General features: G+C 38.5%; 1 protein-coding gene across 5 annotated transcripts in view; it reads left to right on the top strand.

The window, feature by feature from the left end:
* asl (argininosuccinate lyase) overlaps positions 1–26434 on the top strand; it is a 76698-nt gene that overhangs the window by 33890 nt on the left and 16374 nt on the right. For 4 of the 5 annotated variants that reach the window (XM_061899228.1, XM_061899230.1, XM_061899226.1 and 1 more), the window contains 8 exons: positions 10023–10079; positions 10157–10254; positions 10323–10400; positions 10493–10570; positions 15481–15533; positions 15605–15667; positions 15735–15849; positions 17662–17746. In XM_061899228.1, coding sequence (XP_061755212.1) covers positions 10023–10079; positions 10157–10254; positions 10323–10400; positions 10493–10570; positions 15481–15533; positions 15605–15667; positions 15735–15849; positions 17662–17746 — 627 coding nt within the window. The remainder of the gene's footprint in view (positions 1–10022; positions 10080–10156; positions 10255–10322; positions 10401–10492; positions 10571–15480; positions 15534–15604; positions 15668–15734; positions 15850–17661; positions 17747–26434) is intronic. The other variant, XM_061899231.1, reaches the window with a different exon arrangement.

The following is a 26434-nucleotide window of genomic DNA, read 5'->3' as shown; positions in this document are numbered from 1 at the left end:
TTTACTAGATCGCAATTTTTGCCAGTCTTGATGTGTGTGTCAAGTTTGGTGAGTTTTGAAGCATTTTGAGAGGGTCAAAATACAGCGCAAAGAGGCAAAAATAGCATTTTTTTAGGCCAATTTTGGTTTGAAGGGGTTTTTGACAAATTTTTTTAGATTTTTGCCATATAAAGTAAAATTATGAAATCTAGGTCTAAGTCAGTCCTACATAGAGGTTTTTGTTTCATGTCTCTCCAACATTCCTACCGGAAGTTACAGGCAGTTTTGTTTGTGTTTTCTTCCTAGGAGCAGTTTTTTCTGTGTTTTATTCAAAAATTGCGCTAGAGCGCAATTTTGAGTTTTGGGGTTTGGTTTTTTTTACTAGATTGCAATTTTTGCCAGTCCTGATGTGTGTGTCAAGTTTGGTGAGTTTTGAAGCATTTTGAGAGGGTCAAAATACAGCGCAAAGAGGCAAAAATAGCATTTTTTTTAGGCAAATTTTGCTTTGAAGGGGTTTTTGACAATTTTTTTTTGATTTTTGCCGTATAAAGTAAAATTATGAAATCTAGGTCTAAGTCAGTCCTACATAGAGGTTTTGGTTTCATGTCTCTCCAACATTCCTACCGGAAGTTACAGGCAGTTTTGTTTGTGTTTTCTTCCTAGGAGCAGTTTTTTCTGTGTTTTATTCAAAAATTGCTCTAAAGCGCAATTTTGAGTTTTGGGTTTTTTTTTTTTTTTTTACTAGATTGCAATTTTTGCCAGTCCTGATGTGTGTGTCAAGTTTGGTGAGTTTTGAAGCATTTTGAGAGGGTCAAAATACAGCGCAAAGAGGCAAAAATAGCATTTTTTTAGGCCAATTTTGGTTTGAAGGGGTTTTTGACAAATTTTTTTAGATTTTTGCCATATAAAGTAAAATTATGAAATCTAGGTCTAAGTCAGTCCTACATAGAGGTTTTTGTTTCATGTCTCTCCAACATTCCTACCGGAAGTTACAGGCAGTTTTGTTTGTGTTTTCTTCCTAGGAGCAGTTTTTTCTGTGTTTTATTCAAAAATTGCTCTAAAGCGCAATTTTGAGTTTTTTTTTTTTTTTTTTTTTTTTTACTAGATTGCAATTTTTGCCCGTCCTGATGTGTGTGTCAAGTTTGGTGAGTTTTGAAGCATTTTGAGAGGGTCAAAATACAGCGCAAAGAGGCAAAAATAGCATTTTCTTTTAGGCAAATTTTGCTTTGAAGGGGTTTTTGACAAATTTTTTTTAATTTTTGCCGCATAAAGTAAAATTATGAAATCTAGGTCTAAGTCAGTCCTACATAGAGGTTTTGGTTTCATGTCTCTCCAACATTCCTACCGGAAGTTACAGGCAGTTTTGTTTGTGTTTTCTTCTTAAGAGCAGTTTTTTCTGTGTTTTATTCAAAAATTGCTGAGTTTTGGGGTTTTTTTTTTTTTACTAGATCGCAATTTTTGCCAGTCCTGATGTGTGTGTCAAGTTTGGTGAGATTTGAAGCATTTTGAGAGGGTCAAAATACAGCGCAAAGAGGCAAAAATAGCATTTTCTTTTAGGCAAATTTTGCTTTGAAGGGGTTTTTGACAATTTTTTTTTGATTTTTGCCATATAAAGTAAAATTATGAAATCTAGGTCTAAGTCAGTCCTACATAGAGGTTTTTGTTTCATGTCTCTCCAACATTTCTACCGGAAGTTACAGGCAGTTTTGTTTGTGTTTTCTTCCTAGGAGCAGTTTTTTCTGTGTTTTATTCAAAAATTGCGCTAGAGCGCAATTTTGAGTTTTGGGGTTTGGTTTTTTTACTATATCGCAATTTTTGCCAGTCCTGATGTGTGTGTCAAGTTTGGTGAGTTTTGAAGCATTTTGAGAGGGTCAAAATACAGCCCAAAGAGGCAAAAATAGTTATTTTTTTTAGGCAAATTTTGCTTTGAAGGGGTTTTTGACAATTTTTTTTTTTTTTTTGCCATATAAAGTAAGATTATGAAATCTAGGTCTAAGTCAGTCCTACATAGAGGTTTTTGTTTCATGTCCCTCCAACATTTCTACCGGAAGTTACAGGCAGTTTTGTTTGTGTTTTCTTCCTAGGAGCAGTTTTTTCTGTGTTTTATTCAAAAATTGCGCTAGAGCGCAATTTTGAGTTTTGGGGTTTGGTTTTTTTACTAGATCGCAATTTTTGCCAGTCCTGATGTGTGTGTCAAGTTTGGTGAGTTTTGAAGCATTTTGAGAGGGTCAAAATGCAGCGCAGAGAGGCAAAAATAGCATTTTTTTTAGGCAGATTTTGCTTTGAAGGGGTTTTTGACAATTTTTTTTTTATTTTTGCCATATAAAGTAAAATTATGAAATCTAGGTCTAAGTCAGTCCTACATAGAGGTTTTTGTTTCATGTCTCTCCAACATTTCTACCGGAAGTTACAGGCAGTTTTGTTTGTGTTTTCTTCCTAGGAGCAGTTTTTTCTGTGTTTTATTCAAAAATTGCGCTAGAGCGCAATTTTGAGTTTTGGGGTTTGGTTTTTTTACTATATCGCAATTTTTGCCAGTCCTGATGTGTGTGTCAAGTTTGGTGAGTTTTGAAGCATTTTGAGAGGGTCAAAATACAGCCCAAAGAGGCAAAAATAGTTATTTTTTTTAGGCAAATTTTGCTTTGAAGGGGTTTTTGACAATTTTTTTTTTTTTTTTGCCATATAAAGTAAGATTATGAAATCTAGGTCTAAGTCAGTCCTACATAGAGGTTTTTGTTTCATGTCCCTCCAACATTTCTACCGGAAGTTACAGGCAGTTTTGTTTGTGTTTTCTTCCTAGGAGCAGTTTTTTCTGTGTTTTATTCAAAAATTGCTCTAAAGCGCAATTTTGAGTTTTTTTTTTTATTTTTTTTTTTTTACTAGATTGCAATTTTTGCCCGTCCTGATGTGTGTGTCAAGTTTGGTGAGTTTTGAAGCATTTTGAGAGGGTCAAAATACAGCGCAAAGAGGCAAAAATAGCATTTTTTTAGGCAAATTTTGCTATGAAGGGGTTTTTGACCATTTTTTTTTTATTTTTGCCATATAAAGTAAAATTATGAAATCTAGGTCTAAGTCAGTCCTACATAGAGGTTTTGGTTTCATGTCTCTACGACATTGTTAACAGAAGTTACAAGCAGTCTGGGTTTTTTTTTTCGTAGGGGGCGCTAGAGCGCATTTTTGATTTTTGGGGTTTGTTTTTTTTATTAGATGGCAATTTTCGCCAGTTCTGATGAGTGTGTGAAATTTGGTGAGTTTTGAAGCATGGTCAGGGGGTGAAATTACAGTTCAAAGAGGCGGCGGAATAATAATAATAATAATAAAACGCACAAAATTCAATAGGTCCTTTGGCAATGGGCCATGCGGGCCCTAAATATAAAATTTACATAATAAACATCAACTACAGGCTTCCCAAATGCTGTAATAAATTAAGCATGATGAGTGGACTTGAAACTGTTTAATGTTGCACTTTTGATATTTAGAAGAAAAGTTTTGTCATTTTATTTAATCTAAGCAACAAGTTGAGGCAGTTTATTATTGATTAAAGTGGGCAGAATTATTATAGTGTTCCCAATGTTAAAAGGATAAAGCCATCGTTTACAAATTTGGTAAATAAATAAACTAAAAATGAATATTTTGTTGTTGTCTTACTTTACCGAAAATGAACCGAACGGTGACCTCTAAAACGATGTACATACCGAACTGAAATTTTTGTTTACCGTTACACCCCTAGGTAAAATGTATGACTTTTTAAAACACTGCTGTGTACACGGACCTAGGAAGAAGTACAGAGCGCCAATAAAACTTAAAGGCTAATAATATTTACGGCTTTTCACACACCCACAAATGAATGCCATCCATACTTGGTCAACAGCCATACAGGTCACACTGAGGGTGGCCGTATAGACAACTTTAACACTGTTACAATATGCGCCACACTGTGAACCCACACCAAACAAGAACGACAACACACATTTCGGGAGAACATCCGCACCTTGACACAACATAAACACAACAGAACAAATACCCAGAATCCACAATATACACCCCCCTGTCCCCCCAAATCTGCCCACCTCAACCCCCTCAAGCTCTCTCAGGGAGAGCATGTCCCAAATTCCAAGCTGCTGTTTTGAGGCATGTTTAAAAAAAAATAATAATAATAGACTTTGTGACTTCAATAATAAATATGGCAGTGCCATGTTGGCATTTTTTTTCCCATAACTTGAGTTGATTTATTTTGGAAAACCTTGTTACATTGTTTAATGCATCCAGCGGGGCATCACAACAAAATTAGGCATAATAATGTGTTAATTCCACGACTGTATGTATCGGAATCGGTAATTAAGAGTTGGACAATATCGGAATATCGGCAAAAAGGCCATTATCGGACATCTCTTAATAAAAATGTATATAATATGAATACATAATATTTTTACTTTCACTGCTTAAATCTCTAAAACAGTGTTTTTCAACCTTTTTTAAACCCAAAGCACTTTTTTTCCCAGAAAATAGTAGAAAATAACTCGAGCGTTTGTTGAGAATAGAAAGTCGTTCTCATCAAATACCTGACGCGATTGTTCGATATGATGGTAAGCCACAACCATCCAAGCATCAGTAACTATTCTCTCACAATGTAGGCCTCCAAAGCTATTGGCTACACACTGCCACCTACTGACATGGACTAGTATTACATGGTTACTCTGCCTGTCACCACAGGTGGGTAGAGTAGCCAGAAATTGTACTCAAGTAAGAGTACTGTTACTTTAGAGATTTATTACTCAAGTAAAAGTAGAGGAGTAGTCACCCAAATATTTACTTGAGTAAAAGTAAAAAGTATGTTGTGAAAAAACTACTCAAGTACTGAGTAACTGATGAGTAACCTGATTACGGCAACAAGTAATGCACAAAAACATAAAAATAGCAATGAGCAAATTCATAGCCAGGAATATCTCTTAAGCAACTAAAACAATAATATATATTAAATAATAATACATTAAAATAAAAAAAAATAAGGCAAATTGAGCCACAATAACTTAACAGCACCATAGGCTCAGTAGGCATTTATTGATTGATTGATTGATTGATTGATTGAAACTTGTATTAGTAGATTGCACAGTACAGTACATATTCCCTACAATTGACCACTAAATGGTAACACCCCAATAAGTTTTTCAACGTTAATCAATTACTTAATAAATGACCAAGTCGAGGTGATCTACCTTATATATACATACACACACATATATATATATATATACACAGTATATAATTTATAGTTTTTTATTTTGCCGTTTTTGTTGAAATGTCAAAGGTGTTTTAATGAATATACATGCATGTTTAACATATAGATTCCTATCTCTCACGAAGACAAGAATATAAGTTGGTGTATTACCTGATTCTGATGACTTGCATTGATTGGAATCAGACAGTTTAGTGCTGATAATGTCCACGTTTTCAAATGGAGGAGAAAAAAAGTTCCTCCTTCCTGTCTAATACCACATGAAAGTCGTTGGTTTTTGGCATCTTATTTGTCCAGCTTCCATATTTGTTTTTATACACTTTACAAGAAATAAATTGGCGGCAAACTCCGTAGCTTGCTAGCTTGTTTGCGCTGGCTTTCAGAGACTCTTATTTTGTTAGCGCAGGCGCGATGGAGCGACACTTTTATTGTGAAGACAGGAAGTGTGCGATCAGTCTTTAGGCTTTTGACGGGAAGTACGGTTGAAATAAAAAGTGTCTTTTTTCCTTTACACTTGTGATTGATTGATTGAAACTTTTATTAGTAGATTGCACAGTACAGTACATATTCCCTACAATTGACCACTAAATGGTAACACCCCAATAAGTTTTTAAACTTTTTTAGGTCGGATTCGACGTGTGACGGTCACGTGACCGCCTGGTTTTGTTTGATTGGTCCAACGTCACCAGTGACTGCATTTGATTGGTGAAACGCAGGCATGCGTAGTTCCTACTTTGAATGCGTGTCTGACAAAATCAAAACAAACAAAACGTGCATTAACAGATCGATTAAAAAAAAGTAGAGAGTAACGAGCTAATTGTAGATAAATGGAGCGGAGTAAAAGTAGCGTTTATTCTTTATAAATATACTCAAGTAAAAGTATGTTGCATAAAAACTACTCTTAGAAGTACAATTTATCCCAAAAGTTACTCAAGTAGATGTAACGGAGTAAATGTAGCACGTTACTACCCACCTCTGGCTGTCACAGGCACTCAACAAAGGTACATGATCTGTGTGCATCATAATTAGTGGTTCGCAGAAAATATGTTTTAGGCCTGTCACAACCACTGGCTTGTTAGTGGCTGTAACATTAAGGGAGACCACACCGATTTGTACATTTTAGCCAACAGATCTTTTATTTACAACATGTATCAGTGATCAGTAATGTGAATTAACCAAGGAATGTATCAGTAAATGAGTGTTGTCCCAAAAGGGTGCAAGTGTGGTGCTAATCCCGGCCGTCGTTGCCGTGACCATACGGTCACCAAACGAATGTGCCTGTGGGACGAGAGAGAGAGCGAGCATGCTGATGGGAGGCCTTTTATAGGCCACCCAATCAGCAGCCCTCTGAGATGTTGCACGTCTTCACAGACCAGCTCCACCTGCGGGTCGGAGGACCAAAGTGCCCCAAACACTAACCGGCAGAGCCGGGCATGACATCCCCCCCCCTTAAAAACAGAGACCCGTGTTAACTGGGTCTCTGAAGCACCATCAAAAAATAGAAAACAAAAAACTACAGTAGCCCCAGTAGCTATATTCTAGTCCCACTGACGCACCTCCCCTCCACCCCAGACCAACCAGAACCCAAACCATCCCAAACACCCTCCTTCCCCTCCGACCTTCCCTGCACCCAGCAAATCCTGGTACCCGGACAGCGACCTTTAAGGGAAACAGAGAAAAACCGCAGGTTAGGAGTGAGTGGAGATGATTAGACCTCCTGGTCCAGAGCCCGAGAGAGCGCATCAGCCATTACATTTTCCACCCCGCGAATATGGCGGATCAACAGGTGGAATGGCTGCAGAAACAGTGCCCAGCGCAACAGGCGCTGGTTGGTGGACCCTTTGAAAGACTGCAGAAAAGTGAGAGGGTTGTGATCTGAGTAGACCACAATTGGATGGAGACCCCCTCCCACATAGACTTCAAAGTGTTGCAATGCCCAAATCAATGCTAATGCTTCCTTTTCAATCACTGAATAATTAAATTGGTATTTGTTGAATTTTTTTGAAAAATAGCAAACCGGTCTGGCTACTCCATCATCATCAGCCTGCAGGAGGACCGCACCTGCTCCCACCTGGCTTGCATCCACCTGCAGCTGGAATGGCAGATCCAGTTTGGGTGCAGCCAGGACCGGAGCTGATGTTAACAAAAGCTTTGCATTCTGGAAAGCCTGCTGACACTCCTCCGACCAAATGAATTTGGCGCCACCCTTCAACAAATTGGTCAGAGGAGATACAACAGTTGAAAAATTGCAGCAAAAATTGCGGTAGTACCCGATCATACCCAAAAAACGCATAAGTTCTTTCTTCGTCGCCGGCACAGGGAAATTATCAATAGCTGCCACCTTTGCGTTAACGGGCCGCACCATCCCCTGGCCGACTACTTTACCCAAATAGACGACTGTGGCACGCGCAAACTCGCATTTCGCTAAATTTACTGTGAGGTTTGCTGCCACCAACCTCTGGAAAAGCGCTCGAATGCGAGCCAAATGTTCGTCCCAACTGTCTGAATGACAAACGGCGTCGTCCAAATAAACCGAGCACCCCTGCAGCCCCCCAACGACCCTATTCATGAGCCGTTGGAAGGTTGCAGGAGCATTCCGCAAACCGAAGCTCATTCGAGTATACGAGTACAAACCGGAAGAGGTAATGAATGCAGATATCTCCTGCGCTCTCTGCGTCAAAGGCACTTGATAGTAACCTTTCAATAAATCAAATTTGCTGACATAACGAGCACTCCCAACCTGATCCACACAGTCCTCGATACGTGGCAATGGAAAAGAATCTGGTCTAGTCACAGCATTTACTTTCCTATAATCCGTACAGAATCTATAGGTGTTATCTGACTTTTTCACCAGTAGACATGGCGATGCCCAACTGGAGTAAGATGGCTTGGCGAGACCATGATCAAGCAGATACTGCACACTGTCCTCCATACTCTTCTGTTTATCGGGAGCCACTCGATAAAATCTTTGTCGTATTGGGCGGGCACCCTGTGTGTCAATGTCATGTTCAATTAGTGTGGTACAGGTTGGAGTGTCGGAAAACAAAGGCAAAAACTCAAAAATCAAATCCGACAACTGTTTACGCTGTACCTCACTTAAATGACCGAGGAGACTATCTAGCTCCTTTAACTGCTGAGTATTATCTAAGCGCCCGTGTAACACTGAATCATCAGGTGCGCGCACTTCATCGCAAGCTGCCACCTCCGGCCAGTTGAGCGGTTCCCCAACCCCAACGGCTAGACCCACTGGACTCGCAGCAATCCCACCCGCCTTGTCGGAACCTGCAGAGTGGTAAGGCTTGAGTAAATTCAGATGACACAGTTGCTGTGATCGTTTACGATCAGGAGTTGACAGTAAATAATTGAGATCTGACACTTGGCTCATAACCGTAAATGGACCAGAGTATTTTGCTGTAAATGGTGACCCCGGAATGGGCAGCAAAGCTAAAACTTGATCACCTGGATTGAAAACTCTGATCTTCGCTTTACGGTCATAACGCAGCTTCATTTTCACCTGAGCTTTAGTCAAATGCTCGGTTGCCTCTTTCCATGCAAGCAACAGTCTACGACGAAAACCATCTACGTACTCAGTGAAACTGACGGGAGTGTTCTGCAGATCCAGATTGGCATTTAAAACAGACAGTGAGGTCCGGACTTTGTGGCCAAAGACTAGGTCATTTGGACTAAAACCAGTGCTTTCTTGAACTACACCACGCGCAGACAACAAGAGCCATGGCAACGCCTCCTCCCAATCTCTCCGCATCTCAACACAGTAAGCGCGCAAGAGAGACTTCAACGTGGCATGCCAGCGCTCCAATGCCCCCTGACTCTGTGCGTGATACGCGCTGCTCAAATTGTGCTTCACCTGCATCGACTTCAACGCTGCAGCAAATGTTCTGGAGGTAAAGTTAGACCCTCTGTCGCTCTGAATTACCTTTGGAATGCCAAAGACAGAAATGAATTTAGACAAACATTTCAATATTGACCTTGTGGTAATTGTTCTCAAGGCATACGCTGCTGGATACCGAGTGGCCTGGCACATGATGGTAAAGAGGTACACACAACCAGATTTCGGAGGGGTGGTTCGGGCATCTGGTCAGGATGCCACCCGAACGCCTCCCGAGGGAGGTGTTTAGGGCACGTCCAACCTGTAGGAGGCCTCGGGGAAGACCCAGGACACGTTGGGAAGACTATGTCTCCCGGCTGGCCTGGGAACGCCTCGGGAAGAGCTAGACGAAGTGGCTGGGGAGAGGGAAGTCTGGGCTTCCCTGCTTAGGCTGCTGCCCCCGCGACCCGACCTCTGATATGCGGAAGAAGATGGATGGATGGATAAGCTTTTCAATCTGGCTCGCCGGATATTTCCCCAAATATTTTTTTTAGATCTTTAAGATGGAAAGTGTAGCTGTCATTATGATGTGCAGTCATGTTTTCTAATGATCGTAAGTCTTGAACTATACGAAGCATTTTAATGGAATCTGCGCTTTTGCGTGATATACTAGTTACTATGGTAACCTAAGTCGGAGCAGCTCAGACGAGGCGCCAAGCAGTGTGGGCGGGGAGCGTTTCCACGGAGTGTTTCCAGATCGACCAGCCTGAAATGCGGGTGTCAGGGACGGACGCAGAATTTCGCTGTTTGTTTGCATTTTTGTTGCGTTTCTCTTGATTGTAAAATATGTCAATTGAGAGAGGTTGTGACATTCATATGTTGTCAATATTCAGTGTTTTATCGTTCATTGGTAATATTGTGAATCCCACTTTCTTTATTTTCATGTAAAAAAATGTGTTTTTTTGTGTTTGTGCGTGCGTGCAGGAGCTGATAGGTGCCTCTGCGGGGAAGCTGCACACAGGAAGGAGCAGGAATGACCAGGTGGGGGCGGGAGGATTGGGAGGGCGCCTCACTTCCTGCTGGGCTCCGTCACATGTGTTTGTGCGACACCGCCTCAGGTGGTGACCGACATGCGCCTGTGGCTGCGCGACGCCATCGCCACCCTGACGGACAGCGCTCTGCAGCTCATCTCCACCATGGTGGAGCGCGCCGCCGCGTAAGGCCGCCGACACTCTGGGCCCTGCGCGCCGCGTCCACTTTTAACGAGGGTTTTCCCAACCCCAGGGAGATGGACGTGCTGTTTCCTGGTTACACCCACATGCAGAGAGCCCAGCCAATCAGATGGAGCCACTGGATCCTGAGGTCAGCATCAAGTCGTCTTTTGTCGACAGCTCACTTGACGCCTCACTTCTTTTATTTCCTTCCCCCCCCCTGGCGTCCGTGGGGGTTTGAAGTCACGTTGTGGCAGTGAGGCGGGACGTGGAGCGTCTGCAGGAGATCAAGAGGAGGGTCAACGTTTTGCCTTTGGGCAGGTATGCACACCTTGGTTGACTTCACAACTCGGGGTGTCCCGAGCCGATATTGATCTTTTCTTGCATTTTAATGAAATCATTTACAACAGTTAAACATGTTAGTCTATAGCAGGAGTAGGGAACCTGTAGCTCTTTTGATGACTGCATCTGGCTCTCAGATAAATCTTAGCTGACATTGCTTAACACGATAAGTAATGAATAATTCCACTGGTAATCACAGTCTTAAAAATAACGTTCAAATTATAAAGCATTCTCATGCATTTTAATCCAACCATCCGTTTTCTACCGCACCTGTTCAAGATGTCGCATTAATGCTAAGAAGTATTATGTTTATTAATGGTTAACTTTAGAATAACAATGTTATTGATCTGCGCTGCTGATCCGCCTCCGCTTGGGATGGTTTCCTGCTGGCTCCGCTGTGAACGGGACTCTCGCTGCTGAGTTGGACCCGCTTTGGACTGGACTCTCGCGACTGTGTTGGATCCATTGTGGATTGAACTTTCACAGTATCATGTTAGACCCGCTCGACATCCATTGCTTTCCTCCTCTCCAAGGTTCTCATAATCATTATTGTCACAGACGTCCCACTGGATCATTATTGTCACCGACGTCCCACTGGGTGTGAGTTTTTCCTTGCCCTTATGTGGGCCTACCGAGGATGTCGTGGTGGTTTGTGCAGCCCTTTGAAACACTAGTGATTTAGGGCTATATAAGTAAACATTGATTGATTGATTGATTAAAAAGAATAAGAGACTTATTCCTCTCTAAAAATGTTGGTCTTACTTAAAAAAATGCACGCATTTATTTGTATTCTGTGTTATGAAATTATAAAGCATTCTCGTGCATTTTAATCCAACCATCCGTTTTCTACCGCACATGTTCAAGATGTCGCATTAATGGTAAGAAGTATTATAATTATTAATGGTTAACTTTAGAATAACAATGTTATTAAAAAGAATAAGAGACTTATTATACTCTAAAAATGTTGGTCTTACTTAAAAAATGCACGCATTTTATTTGTATTCTCAACCAATCAATCAATCAATGTTTATTTCATGCTGGCTCCGCTGTGAACTGGGTGTTGGATCCGCTTTGGACTGGACTCTCGCGACTGTGTTGGATCCATTATGGATTGAACTTTCACAGTATCATGTTAGACCCGCTCGACATCCATTGCTTTCCTCCTCTCCAAGGTTCTCATAGTCATCATTGTCACCGACGTCCCACTGGGTGTGAGTTTTCCTTGCCCTTATGTGGGCCTACCGAGGATGTCGTAGTGGTTTGTGTTGTGGTTTGTGCAGCCCTTTGAGACACTAGTGATTTAGGGCTACATAAGTAAACATTGATTGATTGATTGATTTATATCGCGCTTTTCTAGACACTCAAAGCGCTTACAGAGAAGTGGGAACTCATGATTCATTCACAGCTGGTGGTGGTAAGCTACATCAGTAGCCACAGCTGCCCTGGTAGACTGACTTACAGTCAAAAAGTCTGGACACGCCTTCTCATTCAATGCGTTTTCTGTATTTTCACGAATATTTACACTGTCACTGAAGGCATCAAAACTATGAATGAACATGTGGAGTCATGTACTTAACAGAAAAAAAGGTGAAATAACTAAAAACATGTTTTATATTTTCCATCCACTACCGCTTATTCCCTTTCGGGGTCACGGGGGGCGCTGGTGCCTATCTCAGCTACAATCGGGCGTAAGGCGTCGTACACCCTGGACAAGTCTCCACCTCATCGCAGGCATAGATAGACAGACAACATTCACACACTAGGGACCATTTAGTGTTGCCAATCAACCTATCCCCAGGTGCATGTCTTTGGAAGTGGGAGGGAACCCACACAGAAAGATCCCGAGCCCGGGATTGAACCCAGGACTACTCAGGACCTTCGTATTGTGAGGCAGACGCACTAACCCCTCTTCCACCGTGCTGCCCCTTATCATGGTTGATTAGTGGACTTTCTTGCTTTATCAATGGGGTTTGGACCATCCGTTGTGTTGTAAATGAGAAGGTGTGTCTAAACTTTGGGTCTGTACTGTATTTATTAATTAATTGGACAATATTGTGGTGTAAAACAGCACATTTGTCAATATATCAATTCAAATAAATACGGTTGCATACAACCTACACATACGGGGCGGTATCGCTCGGTTGGTAGAGCGGCCGTGCCAACAACTGGAAGGTTCCAGGTTCCATCCCCGCTTCCGCCATCCTAGTCACTGCCGTTGTGTCCTTGGGCAAGACACTTTACCCACCTGCTCCCAGTGCCACCCACACTGGTTTAAATGTAACTTAGATACTGGGTTTCACTATGTAAAGCGCTTTCAGTCACTAGAGAAAAGCACTATATAAAATATATACCTACTCATGGCCTACTGGTTAGAGTGTCCGACCAGAGATCGGTAGGTTGTGAGTTCAAACCCCGGCCGAGTCATACCAAAGACTATAAAAATGGGACCCATTGCCTCCCAAGCATCAAGGGTTGGAATTGGGGGTTAAGTCAGCATAAATGATTCCCGGGCGTGGCACCGCTGCTCCTCACTACTCCCCTCACTTCCCAGGAGGTGATCAAAGGGATGGGTCAAATGCAGAGGACAAATTTCACTATTCCTAGTGTGTGTGACGATTTATGTACTTTGACTTTAAAATATAATTCACTTCACATATAAAGTCTCCAATGCAGAAGCCTATTGGTTGGTAGAGCGGCCGTGCCAGCAACTTGAGGGTTGCAGGTTCGATTCCCGCTTCCGCCATCCTAGTCACTGCCGTTGTGTCCTTGGGCAAGACACTTTACCCACCTGTCCCCCAGTGCCACCCACACCGGTTTAAATGTGACTTAGATACTGGGTTTCACTATGTAAAGCGCTTTCAGTCACTAGAGAAAAGCACTATATAAAATATATACCTACTCATGGCCTAGTGGTTAGAGTGTCCGACCCGAGATCGGTAGGTTGTGAGTTCAAACCCCGGCCGAGTCATACCAAAGACTATAAAAATGGGACCTATTACCTTCCATTAGCATCAAGGGTTGAAATTGGGGGTTAAATCACTATAAATGATTTCCGGGCGTGGCACCGCTGCTGCCCACTGCTCCCCTCACTTCCCAGGAGGTGATCAAGGGGATGGGTCAAATGCAGAGGACAAATTTCACTATTCCTAGTGTGTGTGACGATTTATGTACTTTAACTTTAAAATATAATTCACTTCACTTCACATATAAAGTCTGCAATGCAGAAGCCTATTGGTTGGTAGAGCGGCCGTGCCAGCAACTTGAGGGTTGCAGGTTCGATTCCCGCTTCCGCCATCCTAGTCACTGCCTTGTGTCCTTGGGCAAGACACTTTACCCACCTGCTCCCAGTGCCACCCACACTGGTTTAAATGTAACTTAGATATTGGGTTTCACTATGTAAAAGCGCTTTGAGTCACTAGAGAAAAGCGCTATATAAAATATATACCTACTCATGGCCTAGTGGTTAGAGTGTCCGCCCCGAGATCGGTAGGTTGTGAGTTCAAACCCCGGCCGAGTCATACCAAAGACTATAAAAATGGGACCCATTGCCTCCCTGCTTGGGACTCAGCATCAAGGGTTGGAATTGGGGGTTAAGTCAGCATAAATGATTCCCAGGGGGGTAATCAAGGGGATGGGTCAAATGCAGAGGACAATTTTCACTATTCCTAGTGTGTGTGACTGATTGATACTTGTATTAGTAGATTGCACAGTACAGTACATATTCCGTACAATTGACCACTAAATGGTAACACCCCCATTAAGTTTTTCAACTTGTTTAAGTCGGGGTCCACGTTCATCAATTCATGGTATTCATGACAATTTATGTACTTTAACTTGAACTTTAAAATATTAGTCACTTCACTTCACATATAAAGTCTCCAATGCAGAAGCCTATTAGAAAGTGTCCCGTAACAAACGTGTCCGCATCATTCAACTAACTGCGTCATGACATATTGTGACCACTGGGTGTCGCCAAAACACAAATTACTACACTTCAACTTCAAAGACAGCATTACCTCTATCAAAGAGGTCTCTGTTTTTAAATAAATAAATAAATGGGTTGTACTTGTATAGCGCTTTTCTACCTTCAAAGTACTCAAAGCGCTTTGACACTACTTCCACATTCACACACTGATGGAGGGAGCTGCCATGCAAGGCGCCAACCAGCACCCATCAGGAGCAAGGGTGAAGTGTCTTGCTCAGGACACAACGGACGTGACGAGGTTGGTTCTAGGTGGGATTTGAACCAGTGACCCTCGGGTTGCGCACGGCCACTCTCCCACTGCGCCACGCCGTCCCACGCCGTTTTTCATACCTAATACTGTTCTCTGGAGTAATTTCACATGATCAAACTCCTGATTGTAGTATTCCACGCTACATAATTAATAAAGTATGTAAGAGGGGTTAGTGCGTCTGCCTCACAATACAAAGTTCCTGCAGTCCTGGGTTCAAATCCAGGCTCGGGATCTTTCTGTGTGGAGTTTGCATGTTCTCCCCGTGACTGCGTGGGTTCCCCCCCAGGTACTCCGGTTTCCTCCCACTTCCAAAAACATGCACCTGGGGATAGGTTGATTGGCAACACTAAATTGGTCCTAGTGTGTGAATGTTGTCTGTCTATCTATGCCTGCGATGAGGTGGCGACTTGTCCAGGGCGTACCCCGCCTTCCGCCCGATTGTAGCTGAGATAGGCGCCAGCGCCCCCCGCGACCCCGAAAGGGAATAAGCGGTAGAAATGGATGGATACCGGGATGAGTGCTGACCTTGTATCGGATCAGTATCGTTATCGGTCAAGACTCCAATCTCTGAGTCGTATCGGACATGAAAACATGGTATCGGGACCCCCCTACTCACAGGATATTTGCTGTGTGCTGACTTCCTGTCATTTTCAGTGGCGCCATTGCCGGAACGCCATTTGACATCGACCGGGAGCTGCTCAGGAGAGGTCAGAACGTCCAAAAGATCTGATTATTGTGAGTTCTGACGATACGGCTGACATGAGTGTTTCGTTGACAGAGTTGTCTTTCGATGACATCAGCTTGAACAGCATGGACGCCACCGCACAACGAGATTTTGTCGGTACGTTTACTCGAACGTCAGTCAAACTTTTATTAATTGTTTGTGTGTGTGGGTGTGCGTGTCTCAGCGGAGTTCTTGTTCTGGGCCTCGCTGTGTTTGACTCACCTGAGTAAGATGGCCGAGGACCTTCTGCTCTACAGCACCAAAGAGTTCTCCTTCGTCACGCTCTCTGACGCCTACAGGTCAGTTTGCTTCAGTCGAAGTTTATTTGCAACATTTTTCGGAGTATAAGTCGCACCTGCCGAAAATACATAATAAAGAAGGGAAAAAACATATAAGTCGCATTTTTGGGGGAAATGTATTTAATAAAACCCAACACCAAAAATAGACATTTGAAAGGCAATTTAAAATAAATAAAGAATAGTGAACTTCAGGCTGAATAAGTGTACGTTATATCAATCAATCAATCAATCAATGTTTATTTATATAGCCCCAAATCACAAATGTCTCAAAGGACTGCACAAATCATTACGACTACAACATCCTCGGAAGAACCCACAAAAGGGCAAGGAAAACTCACACCCAGAGGGCAGGGAGAATTCACATCCAGTGGGACGCCAGTGACAATGCTGACTATGAGAAACCTTGGAGAGGACCTCAGATGTGGGCAACCCCCCCCCCCCTCTAGGGGACCGAAAGCAATGGATGTCGAGCGGGTCTAACATGATACTGTGAAAGTTCAATCCATAGTGGCTCCAACACAGTCGCGAGAGTTCAGTTCAAAGCGGATCCAAGACAGCAGCGAGAGTCCCGTCCACAGGAAACCATCCCAAGCGGAGGCAGATCAGCAGCGTAGAGATGTCCCCAACCGATATAGGCAAGCGGTCCATCCTGGGTCTCGACTCTGGACAGCCAGTACTTCATCCATGGTCATCGGACCGGACCCCCTCCACAAGGGAGGGGGGGACATAGGAGAAAGAAAAGAAGCGGCAGATCAACTGGTCTAAAAAGGAGGTCTATTTAAAGGCTAGAGTATACAGATGAGTTTTAAGGTGAGACTTAAATGCTTCTACTGAAGTATAGCACTCTTCTACCTTTTTAAAGGCCTACTGAAATGAGATGTTCTTATTTAAACGGGGATAGCAGGTCCATTCTATGTGTCATACTTGATCATTTCGCGATATTGCCATATTTTTGCTGAAAGGATTTAGTAGAGAACATCGATGATAAAGTTTGCAACTTTTGGTCGCTAATAAAAAATCCCTGCCTGTACCGGAAGTAGCAGACCTCACTGGTTGTAGGGCTCCTCACATCTGAACATTGTTTACAATCATGGCCACCAGCAGCGAAAGCGATTCGGACCGAGGAAGCAACATTTTCCCCATTAATTTGAGCGAGGATGAATGATTCGTGGATGAGGAAAGTTAAAGTGAAGCACTTAAAAAAATCAAGATAAAAAGGGCGGCTCCAGGCGACGGCAGTGTGAGCGATTCAGAATCCTGTAGTTTGATGTACTGAGAATGTGAGCTTGTGTATACTATGTACATGTTAAACACACTTGTTGCTCTTCTTGCCTTGTCTTTGTCGTGGAACCATTAGTTTGTGTGTTTGAGTCCCTTCACGCCTGCAGGGGAAGCAAACAAGAGACTTCTTTACTAGACTAGTGGATCCTCTCCTGATATCACATTCAGCAGGATGTGTGTGGCCTGCAACTTATTTGCAAATATGGCGCCATCTTGAAAGCAATATTGACTTTTATCCAGTATCAAATATATTTGTCTTTTTACTAAAATACAATAGCCATCAAAATATTCATTTCCTCCAAACATCCTCCATATAAACCTTGTCTATGGCGAGAAAAACTGTATTAATTGTAGATATGTAATATCTACACCTCAAGTCCAGGGTTTGTTTAAGGAGTTAAAATGTGAAAAATAACTAAATGAGCCAAAACTTTTCAATTTTCTATACAGTGAAGGATCCTGCTGTAAGGACTTCTTGTCATGACTAAACATATGTTTGAACATGTCCTAAGTTTATGCTCTCACGTGCAGCACAGGCAGCAGTTTGATGCCCCAGAAGAAGAACGCTGACAGTCTGGAGCTGATCAGGAGCAAAGCAGGTCGAGTCTTCGGCCGAGTAAGACATCTTGTTTTTCATTTTGCAATCATTTGTTCAGAATGTATCTATTTATTAGGTCATTTAACGTTGTTGACTGTGTTTATCTTGTTTAAAGGTGTTTACATAAACTGTGTTCAACATTGTTTTACTGTGTTTTTGTTTAGTTGTTGAGCGGTGTTCAACTGTGTGTAAATACTTTAACGCTGTTTACATTTTTTACCTTTTGTTCAGATTTTGTATCTGTCTTTACATTGTTTAACAGTGTTTACATTGTTTAACTGTGTTCAATGGTGTTTATATTTAGGTTTGTTCAATGGTGTTTAACTGTGTTCAACAGTGTTTACATTGTTTAACAACGTTGTCTAAAGTTGTTGAATTGTGTTCAACTGTGTTTATATAGTTTAACGGTGTTTACATTGTTTACCTTTTGTTCCGATTTTTTATGTCTTTACATTGTTTAACGGTGTTTACATTATCTAACTGTGTTCAATGGTGTTTATATTTAGGTTTGTTCAATGGTGTTTAACTGTGTTCAACTGTGTTTATATTGTTCAACAATGGTTTACAGCCTTTACCTTGTTTAACTGTGGTCAACAGTGTTTATATTGTTTAACGGCGTTTACATTGTTTACCTTCTTTCAGATTATTTATCTGTCTTTACATCGTTTAATGAGGTTTAATGGCGTTTATATTGTTTAGCTGTGTTCAATGGTGTTTATTGTTTAACAACGTTGTTTAAAGTTGTTGAATGGTGTTCAACGTGTTTGTATAGTTTAACGGTGTTTACATTGTTCACCTTTTGTTTAGATTTTTTATCTGTCTTTACATTGTTTAACTGTGTTTACATTATTTAACTGTTCAATGGTGTTTATATTTAGGTTTGTTCAATGGTGTTGTTCAACTGTGTTTGTATTGTTTAACAATGGTTAACGGCCTTTCCCTTGTTTAACTGTGGTCAACAGTGTTTGTATTGTTTAACGGCGTTTACATTGTTTAGCGTTGTCTAAAGTTGTTGAATTGTGTCCAACTTTGTTTATTTAGTTAAATGGTGTTTACATTGTTTACCCTCATTCAGATTTTTTATCTGTCTTTACATTGTTTAATGATGTTTAATGGCGTTTTTATTGTTTAACTGTGTTCAACAGTGTTTAGATTGTTTAACAACGTTGTCTAAAGTTGTTGAATTGTGTTCAACTGTGTTTATATAGTTTAAACGGTGTTTACATTGTTTAACTGTGTTCAATGGTGTTTATATTTAGGTTTGTTCAACGGTGTTTATATTGTTTAACAATGGTTTACAGCCTTTACCTTGTTTAACTGTGATCAACAGTGTTTATATTGTTTAACGGCGTTTACATTGTTTAGCATTGTTAAATTGTGTCCAACTTTGTTTATTTAGTTTAACGGTGTTTACATTGTTTACCTTCTTTCAGATCATTTATCTGTCTTTACATTGTTTAATGAGGTTTAATGGCGTTTATATTGTTTAACTGTGTTCAATTGTCTTTATATTGTTTAGCTGTGTTCAACAGTGTTTACATTGTTTAACAACGTTGTTTAAAGTTGTTGAATTGTGTTCAATTGTGTTTATATAGTTTAACGGTGTTTACATTGTTTACCTTTTGTTCCGATTTTTTATGTCTTTTCATTGATTAATGGTGTTTACATTATTTAACTGTTCAATGGTGTTTATATTTAGGTTTGTTCAATGGTGTTGTTTAACTGTGTTCAATGGTGTTTATATTGTTTAACAACGTTGTTTGGCGTTGTCTAAAGTTGTTGAATTGTGTTCAACTGTGTTGATATAGTTTAACGGTGTTTACATTCTTTACCTTTTGTTCAGATTTTTTATGTCTTTACATTGATTAATGGTGTTTACATTGTTTAACTGTGTTCAATGGTGTTTATATTTAGGTTTGTTCAACTGTGTTTTTATTGTTTAACAATGGTTTTACGGCCTTTACCTTGTTTAACTGTGGTCAACAGTGTTTATATTGTTTAAAGGCGTTTACATTATTTAGTGTTGTTAAATTGTGTCCAACCTTGTTTATTTAGTTTGATGGTGTTTACATTGTTTACCTTCTTTCAGATTATTTATCTGTCTTTACATTGTTTAATGAGGTTTAATGGCGTTTATATTGTTTAGCTGTGTTCAATGGTGTTTAAATTGTTCAACAACGTTGTTTGGCGTTGTCTAAAGTTGTTGAATTGTGTTCAACTGTGTTTATATTGTTCAACAATGGTTTACGGCCTTTACCTTGTTTAACTGTGGTCAACAGTGTTTATTTTGTTTAACAGCGTTTACATTGTTTAGCGTTGTCTAAAGTTGTTGAATTGTGTCCAACTTTGTTTATTTAGTTTAATGGTGTTTACATTGTTTACTTTCATTCAGATTTGTTATCCGTCTTTACATTGTTTAATGATGTTTAATGGCGTTTTTATTGTTTAACTGTGTTCAAAGGTGTTTATATTGTTTAACTGTGTTCAATGGTGTTTATATTGTTTAACGTGTCTAAAGTTGTTGAATTGTGTTTAACTGTGTTTATATAGTTTAACGGTGTTTACATTCTTTACCTTTTGTTCAGATTTTTTATGTCTTTACATTGATTAATGGTGTTTACATTGTTTAACTGTGTTCAATGGTGTTTATATTTAGGTTTGTTCAATGGTGTTGTTCAACTGTGTTTATATTGTTTAACAATGGTTTACGGCCTTTACCTTGTTTAACTGTGGTCAACAGTGTTTATATTGTTTAACGGCGTTTACATTGTTTAGCGTTGTCTAAAGTTGTTGAATTGTGTCCAACTTTGTTTATTTAGTTAAATGGTGTTTACATTGTTTACCTTCATTCAGATTTTTTATCTGTCTTTACATTGTTTAATGATGTTTAATGGCGTTTTTATTGTTTAGCTGTGTTCAATGGTGTTTATATTGTTTAGCTGTGTTCAATGGTGTTTATATTGTTTAACTGTGTTCAACAGTGTTTACATTGTTTAACAACGTTGTTTGGCGTTGTCTAAAGTTGTTGAATTGTGTTCAACTGTGTTTATATAGTTTAACGGTGTTTACATTGTTTACCTTTTGTTCAAATTTTTTATGTCTTTACATTGATTAATGGTGTTTACATTGTTTAACTGTGTTCAATGGTGTTTATATTTAGGTTTGTTCAACTGTGTTTATATTGTTTAACAGTGGTTTACGGCCTTTACCTTGTTTAACTGTGGTCAACAGTGTTTATATTGTTTAACGGCGTTTACATTATTTAGCGTTGTTAAATTGTGTCCAACTTTGTTTATTTAGTTTAATGGTGTTTACATTGTTTAGCTTCTTTCAGATTATTTATCTGTCTTTACATTGTTTAATGAGGTTTAATGGCGTTTATATTGTTTAGCTGTGTTCAATGGTGTTTAGATTGTTCAACAACGTTGTTTGGCGTTGTCTAAAGTTGTTGAATTGTGTTCAACTGTGTTTATGTAGTTTAACGGTGTTTACATTGTTCACCTTTTGTTCAGATTTTTTATGTCTTTACATTGATTAATGGTGTTTACATTGTCTAACTGTGTTCAATGGTGTTTATATTTAGGTTTGTTCAATGGTGTTGTTTAACTGTGTTCAACTGTGTTTATATTGTTCAACAATGGTTTACAGCCTTTACCTTGTTTAACTGTGTTCAACTGTGTTTATTTTGTTTAACGGCGTTTACATTATTTAGCGTTGTCTAAAGTTGTTATTGTGTCCAACTTTGTTTATTTAGTTTAATGGTGTTTACATTGTTTACCTTCGTTCAGATTTTTTATCTGTCTTTACATTGTTTAATGATGTTTAATGGCATTTTTACTGTTTAGCTGTGTTCAATGGTGTTTATATTGTTTAGCTGTGTTCAATGGTGTTTCTATTGTTTAGCTGTGTTCAATGGTGTTTATATTCTTTAGCTGTGTTCAACAGTGTTTATATTGCTTAATTGTGTCCAACAGTGTTTACAGTAAATTGATCAGTGGTGTTTATATTTAGGTTTGTTCAACTGTGTTTATATTGTTTAACAATGGTTTACGGCCTTTACCTTAACTGGGGTCAAAAGTGTTTATATTGTTTAACAGCGTTTACATTATTTAGCGTTGTTAAATCGTGTCCAACTTTGTTTATTTAGTTTAATGGTGTTTACATTGTTTACCTTCTTTCAGATCATTTATCTGTCTTTACATTGTTTAATGAGGTTTAATGGCATTTATATTGTTTAACTGTGTTCAATTGTCTTTATATTGTTTGACTGTGTTCAATGGTGTTGTTTAACTGTGTTTTTAAATTGTTTAACAATGTTTTACTGCCTTTACATTGTTTAACTGTGTTCAACAGTGTTTATATTGTTTAATGGTGTTTACATTGTTTAGCGTTGTCTAAAGTTGTTGAAATGTGTTCAACTGTGTTTATATAGTTTAACGGTGTTTACATTGTTTACCTTCGTTCAGATTTTTTATCTGTCTTTACATTAAATAATGAGGTTTAATGGTGTTTACGTTGTTTAACTGTGTTCAATGGTGTTTGTATTGTTTATGTAGGTGTGTTCAATGGTGTTGTTTAACTGTGTTCAATTGTATTTATATTGTTTAACAATGTTTTACGGCCTTTACATTGTTTAACTGTGTTATATAGTTTAATGGTGTTTACATTGTTTACCTTTTGTTCAGATTTTGTATGTCTTTACATCGTTTATTGATGTTGAATGGTGTTTACATTGTTCAACTGTGTTCAATGGTGTTTGTAGTGTTTAACCGTGTTCAATGGTGTTCATAGTGTTTAACTGTGTTTATATTTTTAAACAATGTTTAACAGCTTTTACATTGTTTACTGGTGTTTATATTGTTTTACCGTGTTCAATGGTGTTTATAATGTTCAACTGTGTATAATGGTGTTTATAGTGTTTAACCTTGTTTATATTGTTTAACAATGTTTAACGGCCTTTACATTGTCTACCTGTGTTCAACTGTGTTTATATTGTTTAGTCTTGTCTAAAGTTGTTGAATTGTGTTCACGTGTGTTTATATAGTTTGATGGTGTTTACATTGTTTAACTTTGTTCAGATCATTTAACTGTCTTTACATTGTTTACTGATGTTTTAATGGTGTTTGTTTACATTAACTGTGTTCAAATTGTTCATTGATGTTTTATGATGTTAACATTGTTTAACGGTGTTTACATTGTCTAACGTTGTTTAACGTTTAATGGTGTTCAACAGTATTTATTTTGTTAATGATGATTAATGGTGTTAACATTATTTACCGTTATTCAACGGTGTTCATCTGTGTTTCTTGTTTCCCTGTGTGTACGTTGTTAAATGATGTTCAACAGCGTTTACATTATTTAATGGTGTTCAGTGGTGTTCAACATTGTTTAATGTTGTTGAATAGTGTTCAACTGTGTTTATTTGGATTAACAGTGTTCATATTTTTAAACTGTATTTACATTTTTAATGGTGTTTACATAGTTTTTTGATGTTTAATGGTGTTTACACTTTTCAACCCAGTTCACTACGTTCGTAGTTTACATTGTTTAACGTGCAATGGTGTTGAACCGTGTATACATTGTTTGACTGTGTTTAACTGTGTTTATGTTGTTAAATGATGTTCTGCAGCGTTAACATTGTTTAACTGTGTTCCGTGGTGTTTAACAATATATACAGTGTTGAACTTTGTTCATACTTTTTAACTGTCTTTGCATCATTTAACTCTGTTTACACTAACGTTGTTCAATGGTGTACATTGTTTAACTGTGTTTACGTTGTATCACTTTGTGTACATTGACATTGTTTAATGGTTACAGTTTTTAATAGTTTTGAACAGTGCTAATTTTAACAGCATTCAGCGATGTTTTCATTGTTTAACGGTGTTTAATGATGTTTTGCAGTGTTGTGTAATGGTGTTGAAAGCTGTTTAACTGTGTTCTACGATGTTTACATTGTTTAACTGTGTTCTACGATGTTTACATTGTTTAACTGTGTTGTACGATGTTTACATTGTTTAACTGTGTTGTACGATGTTTACATTGTTTAACTGTGTTCTACGATGTTTACATTGTTTAACTGTGTTCTACGATGTTTACATTGTTTAACTGTGTTCTACGATGTTTACATTGTTTAACTGTGTTCTACGATGTTTACATTGTTTAACTGTGTTGTACGATGTTTACATTGTTTAACTGTGTTCTACGATGTTTACATTGTTTAACTGTGTTCTACGATGTTTACATTGTTTTACTGTGTTCTACGATGTTTACATTGTTTTACTGTGTTCTACGATGTTTACATTGTTTTACTGTGTTCTACGATGTTTACATTGTTTAACTGTGTTCTACGATGTTTACATTGTTTAACTGTGTTCTACGATGATGACATTAACTGTTTGACAGTGTTTACTTTGTGGAATGGTTTTGAACAGTGGTTACACTATTTTGTTTAGTGTTCAATGGTTTATGCATTGTTTAACTGTTTGGATTGTTTATTGATGTTGAACGGTGTTTACATTGTTGACGTTGAGCTGTGTTTACATTGTTTATTGATGTTGAACTGTGTTTACATTGTTTAATGATGTTGAACTGTGTTTACATTGTTTAATGACGTCGAACAGTGTTTACATTGTTTAATGATGATGAACTGGGCTTTCATTAATGAGGTTGAACTGTGTTTACATTTTTAATGACGTTGAACAGTGTTTACATTGTTTAATGATGATGAACTGGGCTTTCATTAATGAAGTTGAACTGTGTTTACATTTTTAATGACGTCGAACAGTGTTTACATTGTTTAATGATGATGAACTGGGCTTTCATTATAGACGTTGAACTGTTTACATTTTTAATGACGTCGAACAGTGTTTACATTGTTTAATGATGATGAACTGGGCTTTCATTAATGACGTTGAACTGTGTTTACATTTTTAATGACGTCGAACAGTGTTTACATTGTTTAATGATGATGAACTGGGCTTTCATTAATGAGGTTGAACTGTGTTTACATTTTTAATGACGTTGAACAGTGTTTACATTGTTTAATGATGATGAACTGGGCTTTCATTAATGAGGTTGAACTGTGTTTACATTTTTAATGACGTCGAACAGTGTTTACATTGTTTAATGATGATGAACTGGGCTTTCATTATAGACGTTGAACTGTTTACATTTTTAATGACGTCGAACAATGTTTACATTGTTTAATGATGATGAACTGGGCTTTCATTATAGACGTTGAACTGTTTACATAATGTCGTTGAACTATGTTTACATTGTTTAATGACGTTGAACTTTGCTTTCATTAATGACGTTGAACTGTTTACATAATGTCATTGAACTGTGTTTACATTGTTTAATGATGTTGAACTGTGTTTAAATACGTCGAACAGTGTTTACATTGTTTAATTACGTTGAACTTTGCTTTCATTATAGACATTGAACTGTTTACATAATGTCGTTGAACTGTTTACATTGTTTAATGAGGTTGAACTGGGCTTTCATTAATGAGGTTGAACTGTGTTTACTTTTTTAATGACGTCGAACTGTGTTTACATTGTTTAATGACGTTGAACTGTGTTTACATTGTTTAAAGACTTTGAACTGTGTTTACAATAATGACGTTGAACTGTTTACATAATGTCATTGAACTGTGTTTACATTGTTTAATGACGTTGAACAGTGTTTACATTGTTTAATGATGTTGAACTGTGTTTACATTGTTTAATGATGTTGAACTGTGTTTACATTGTTTAATGATGTTGAACGGTGTTTAAATACGTCGAACAGTGTTTACATTGTTTAATGACGTTGAACTGTGTTTACATTGTTTAATGACGTTGAACAGTGTTTACATTGTTTAATGATGATGAACTGTGTTTACATTGTTTAATGATGTTGAACTGTGCTTTCATTAATGACGTTGAACTGTGTTTACATTGTTTAATGACGTTGAACTGTGTTTACATTGTTTAATGATGTTGAACTGTGTTTACATTGTTTAATGACGTTGAACTGTGTTTACATTGTTTAATGATGTTGAACTGTGTTTACTTTGTTTAATGATGATGAACTGTGTTTACATTGTTTAATGATGTTGAACTGTGTTTACATTGTTTAATGACGTTGAACTGTGTTTACATTGTTTAATGACGTTGAACAGTGTTTACATTGTTTAATGATGATGAACTGTGTTTACATTGTTTAATGATGTTGAACTGTGCTTTCATTAATGACGTTGAACTGTGTTTACATTGTTTAATGACGTTGAACTGTGTTTACATTGTTTAATGATGTTGAACTGTGTTTACATTGTTTAATGACGTTGAACTGTGTTTACATTGTTTAATGATGTTGAACTGTGTTTACTTTGTTTAATGATGATGAACTGTGTTTACATTGTTTAATGATGTTGAACTGTGTTTACATTGTTTAATGACGTTGAACTGTGTTTACATTGTTTAATGATGTTGAACTGTGTTTACATTGTTTAATGACGTTGAACTGTGTTTACATTGTTTAATGACGTTGAACTGTGTTTACATTGTTTAATGATGATGAACTGTGTTTACATTGTTTAATGACGTTGAACTGTGTTTACATTGTTTAATGACGTTGAACTGTGTTTACATTGTTTAATGATGTTGAACTGTGTTTACATTGTTTAATGACTTTGAACTGTGCTTTCATTAATGACGTTGAACTGTT

Source organism: Nerophis ophidion, linkage group LG04 (assembly GCF_033978795.1).
Source record: "Nerophis ophidion isolate RoL-2023_Sa linkage group LG04, RoL_Noph_v1.0, whole genome shotgun sequence".
Classification (NCBI taxonomy): Eukaryota; Metazoa; Chordata; class Actinopteri; order Syngnathiformes; family Syngnathidae; genus Nerophis; species Nerophis ophidion.
Note: the sequence above shows the minus strand (reverse complement) of the source record. Positions and strands in the feature narration are given on the sequence as shown.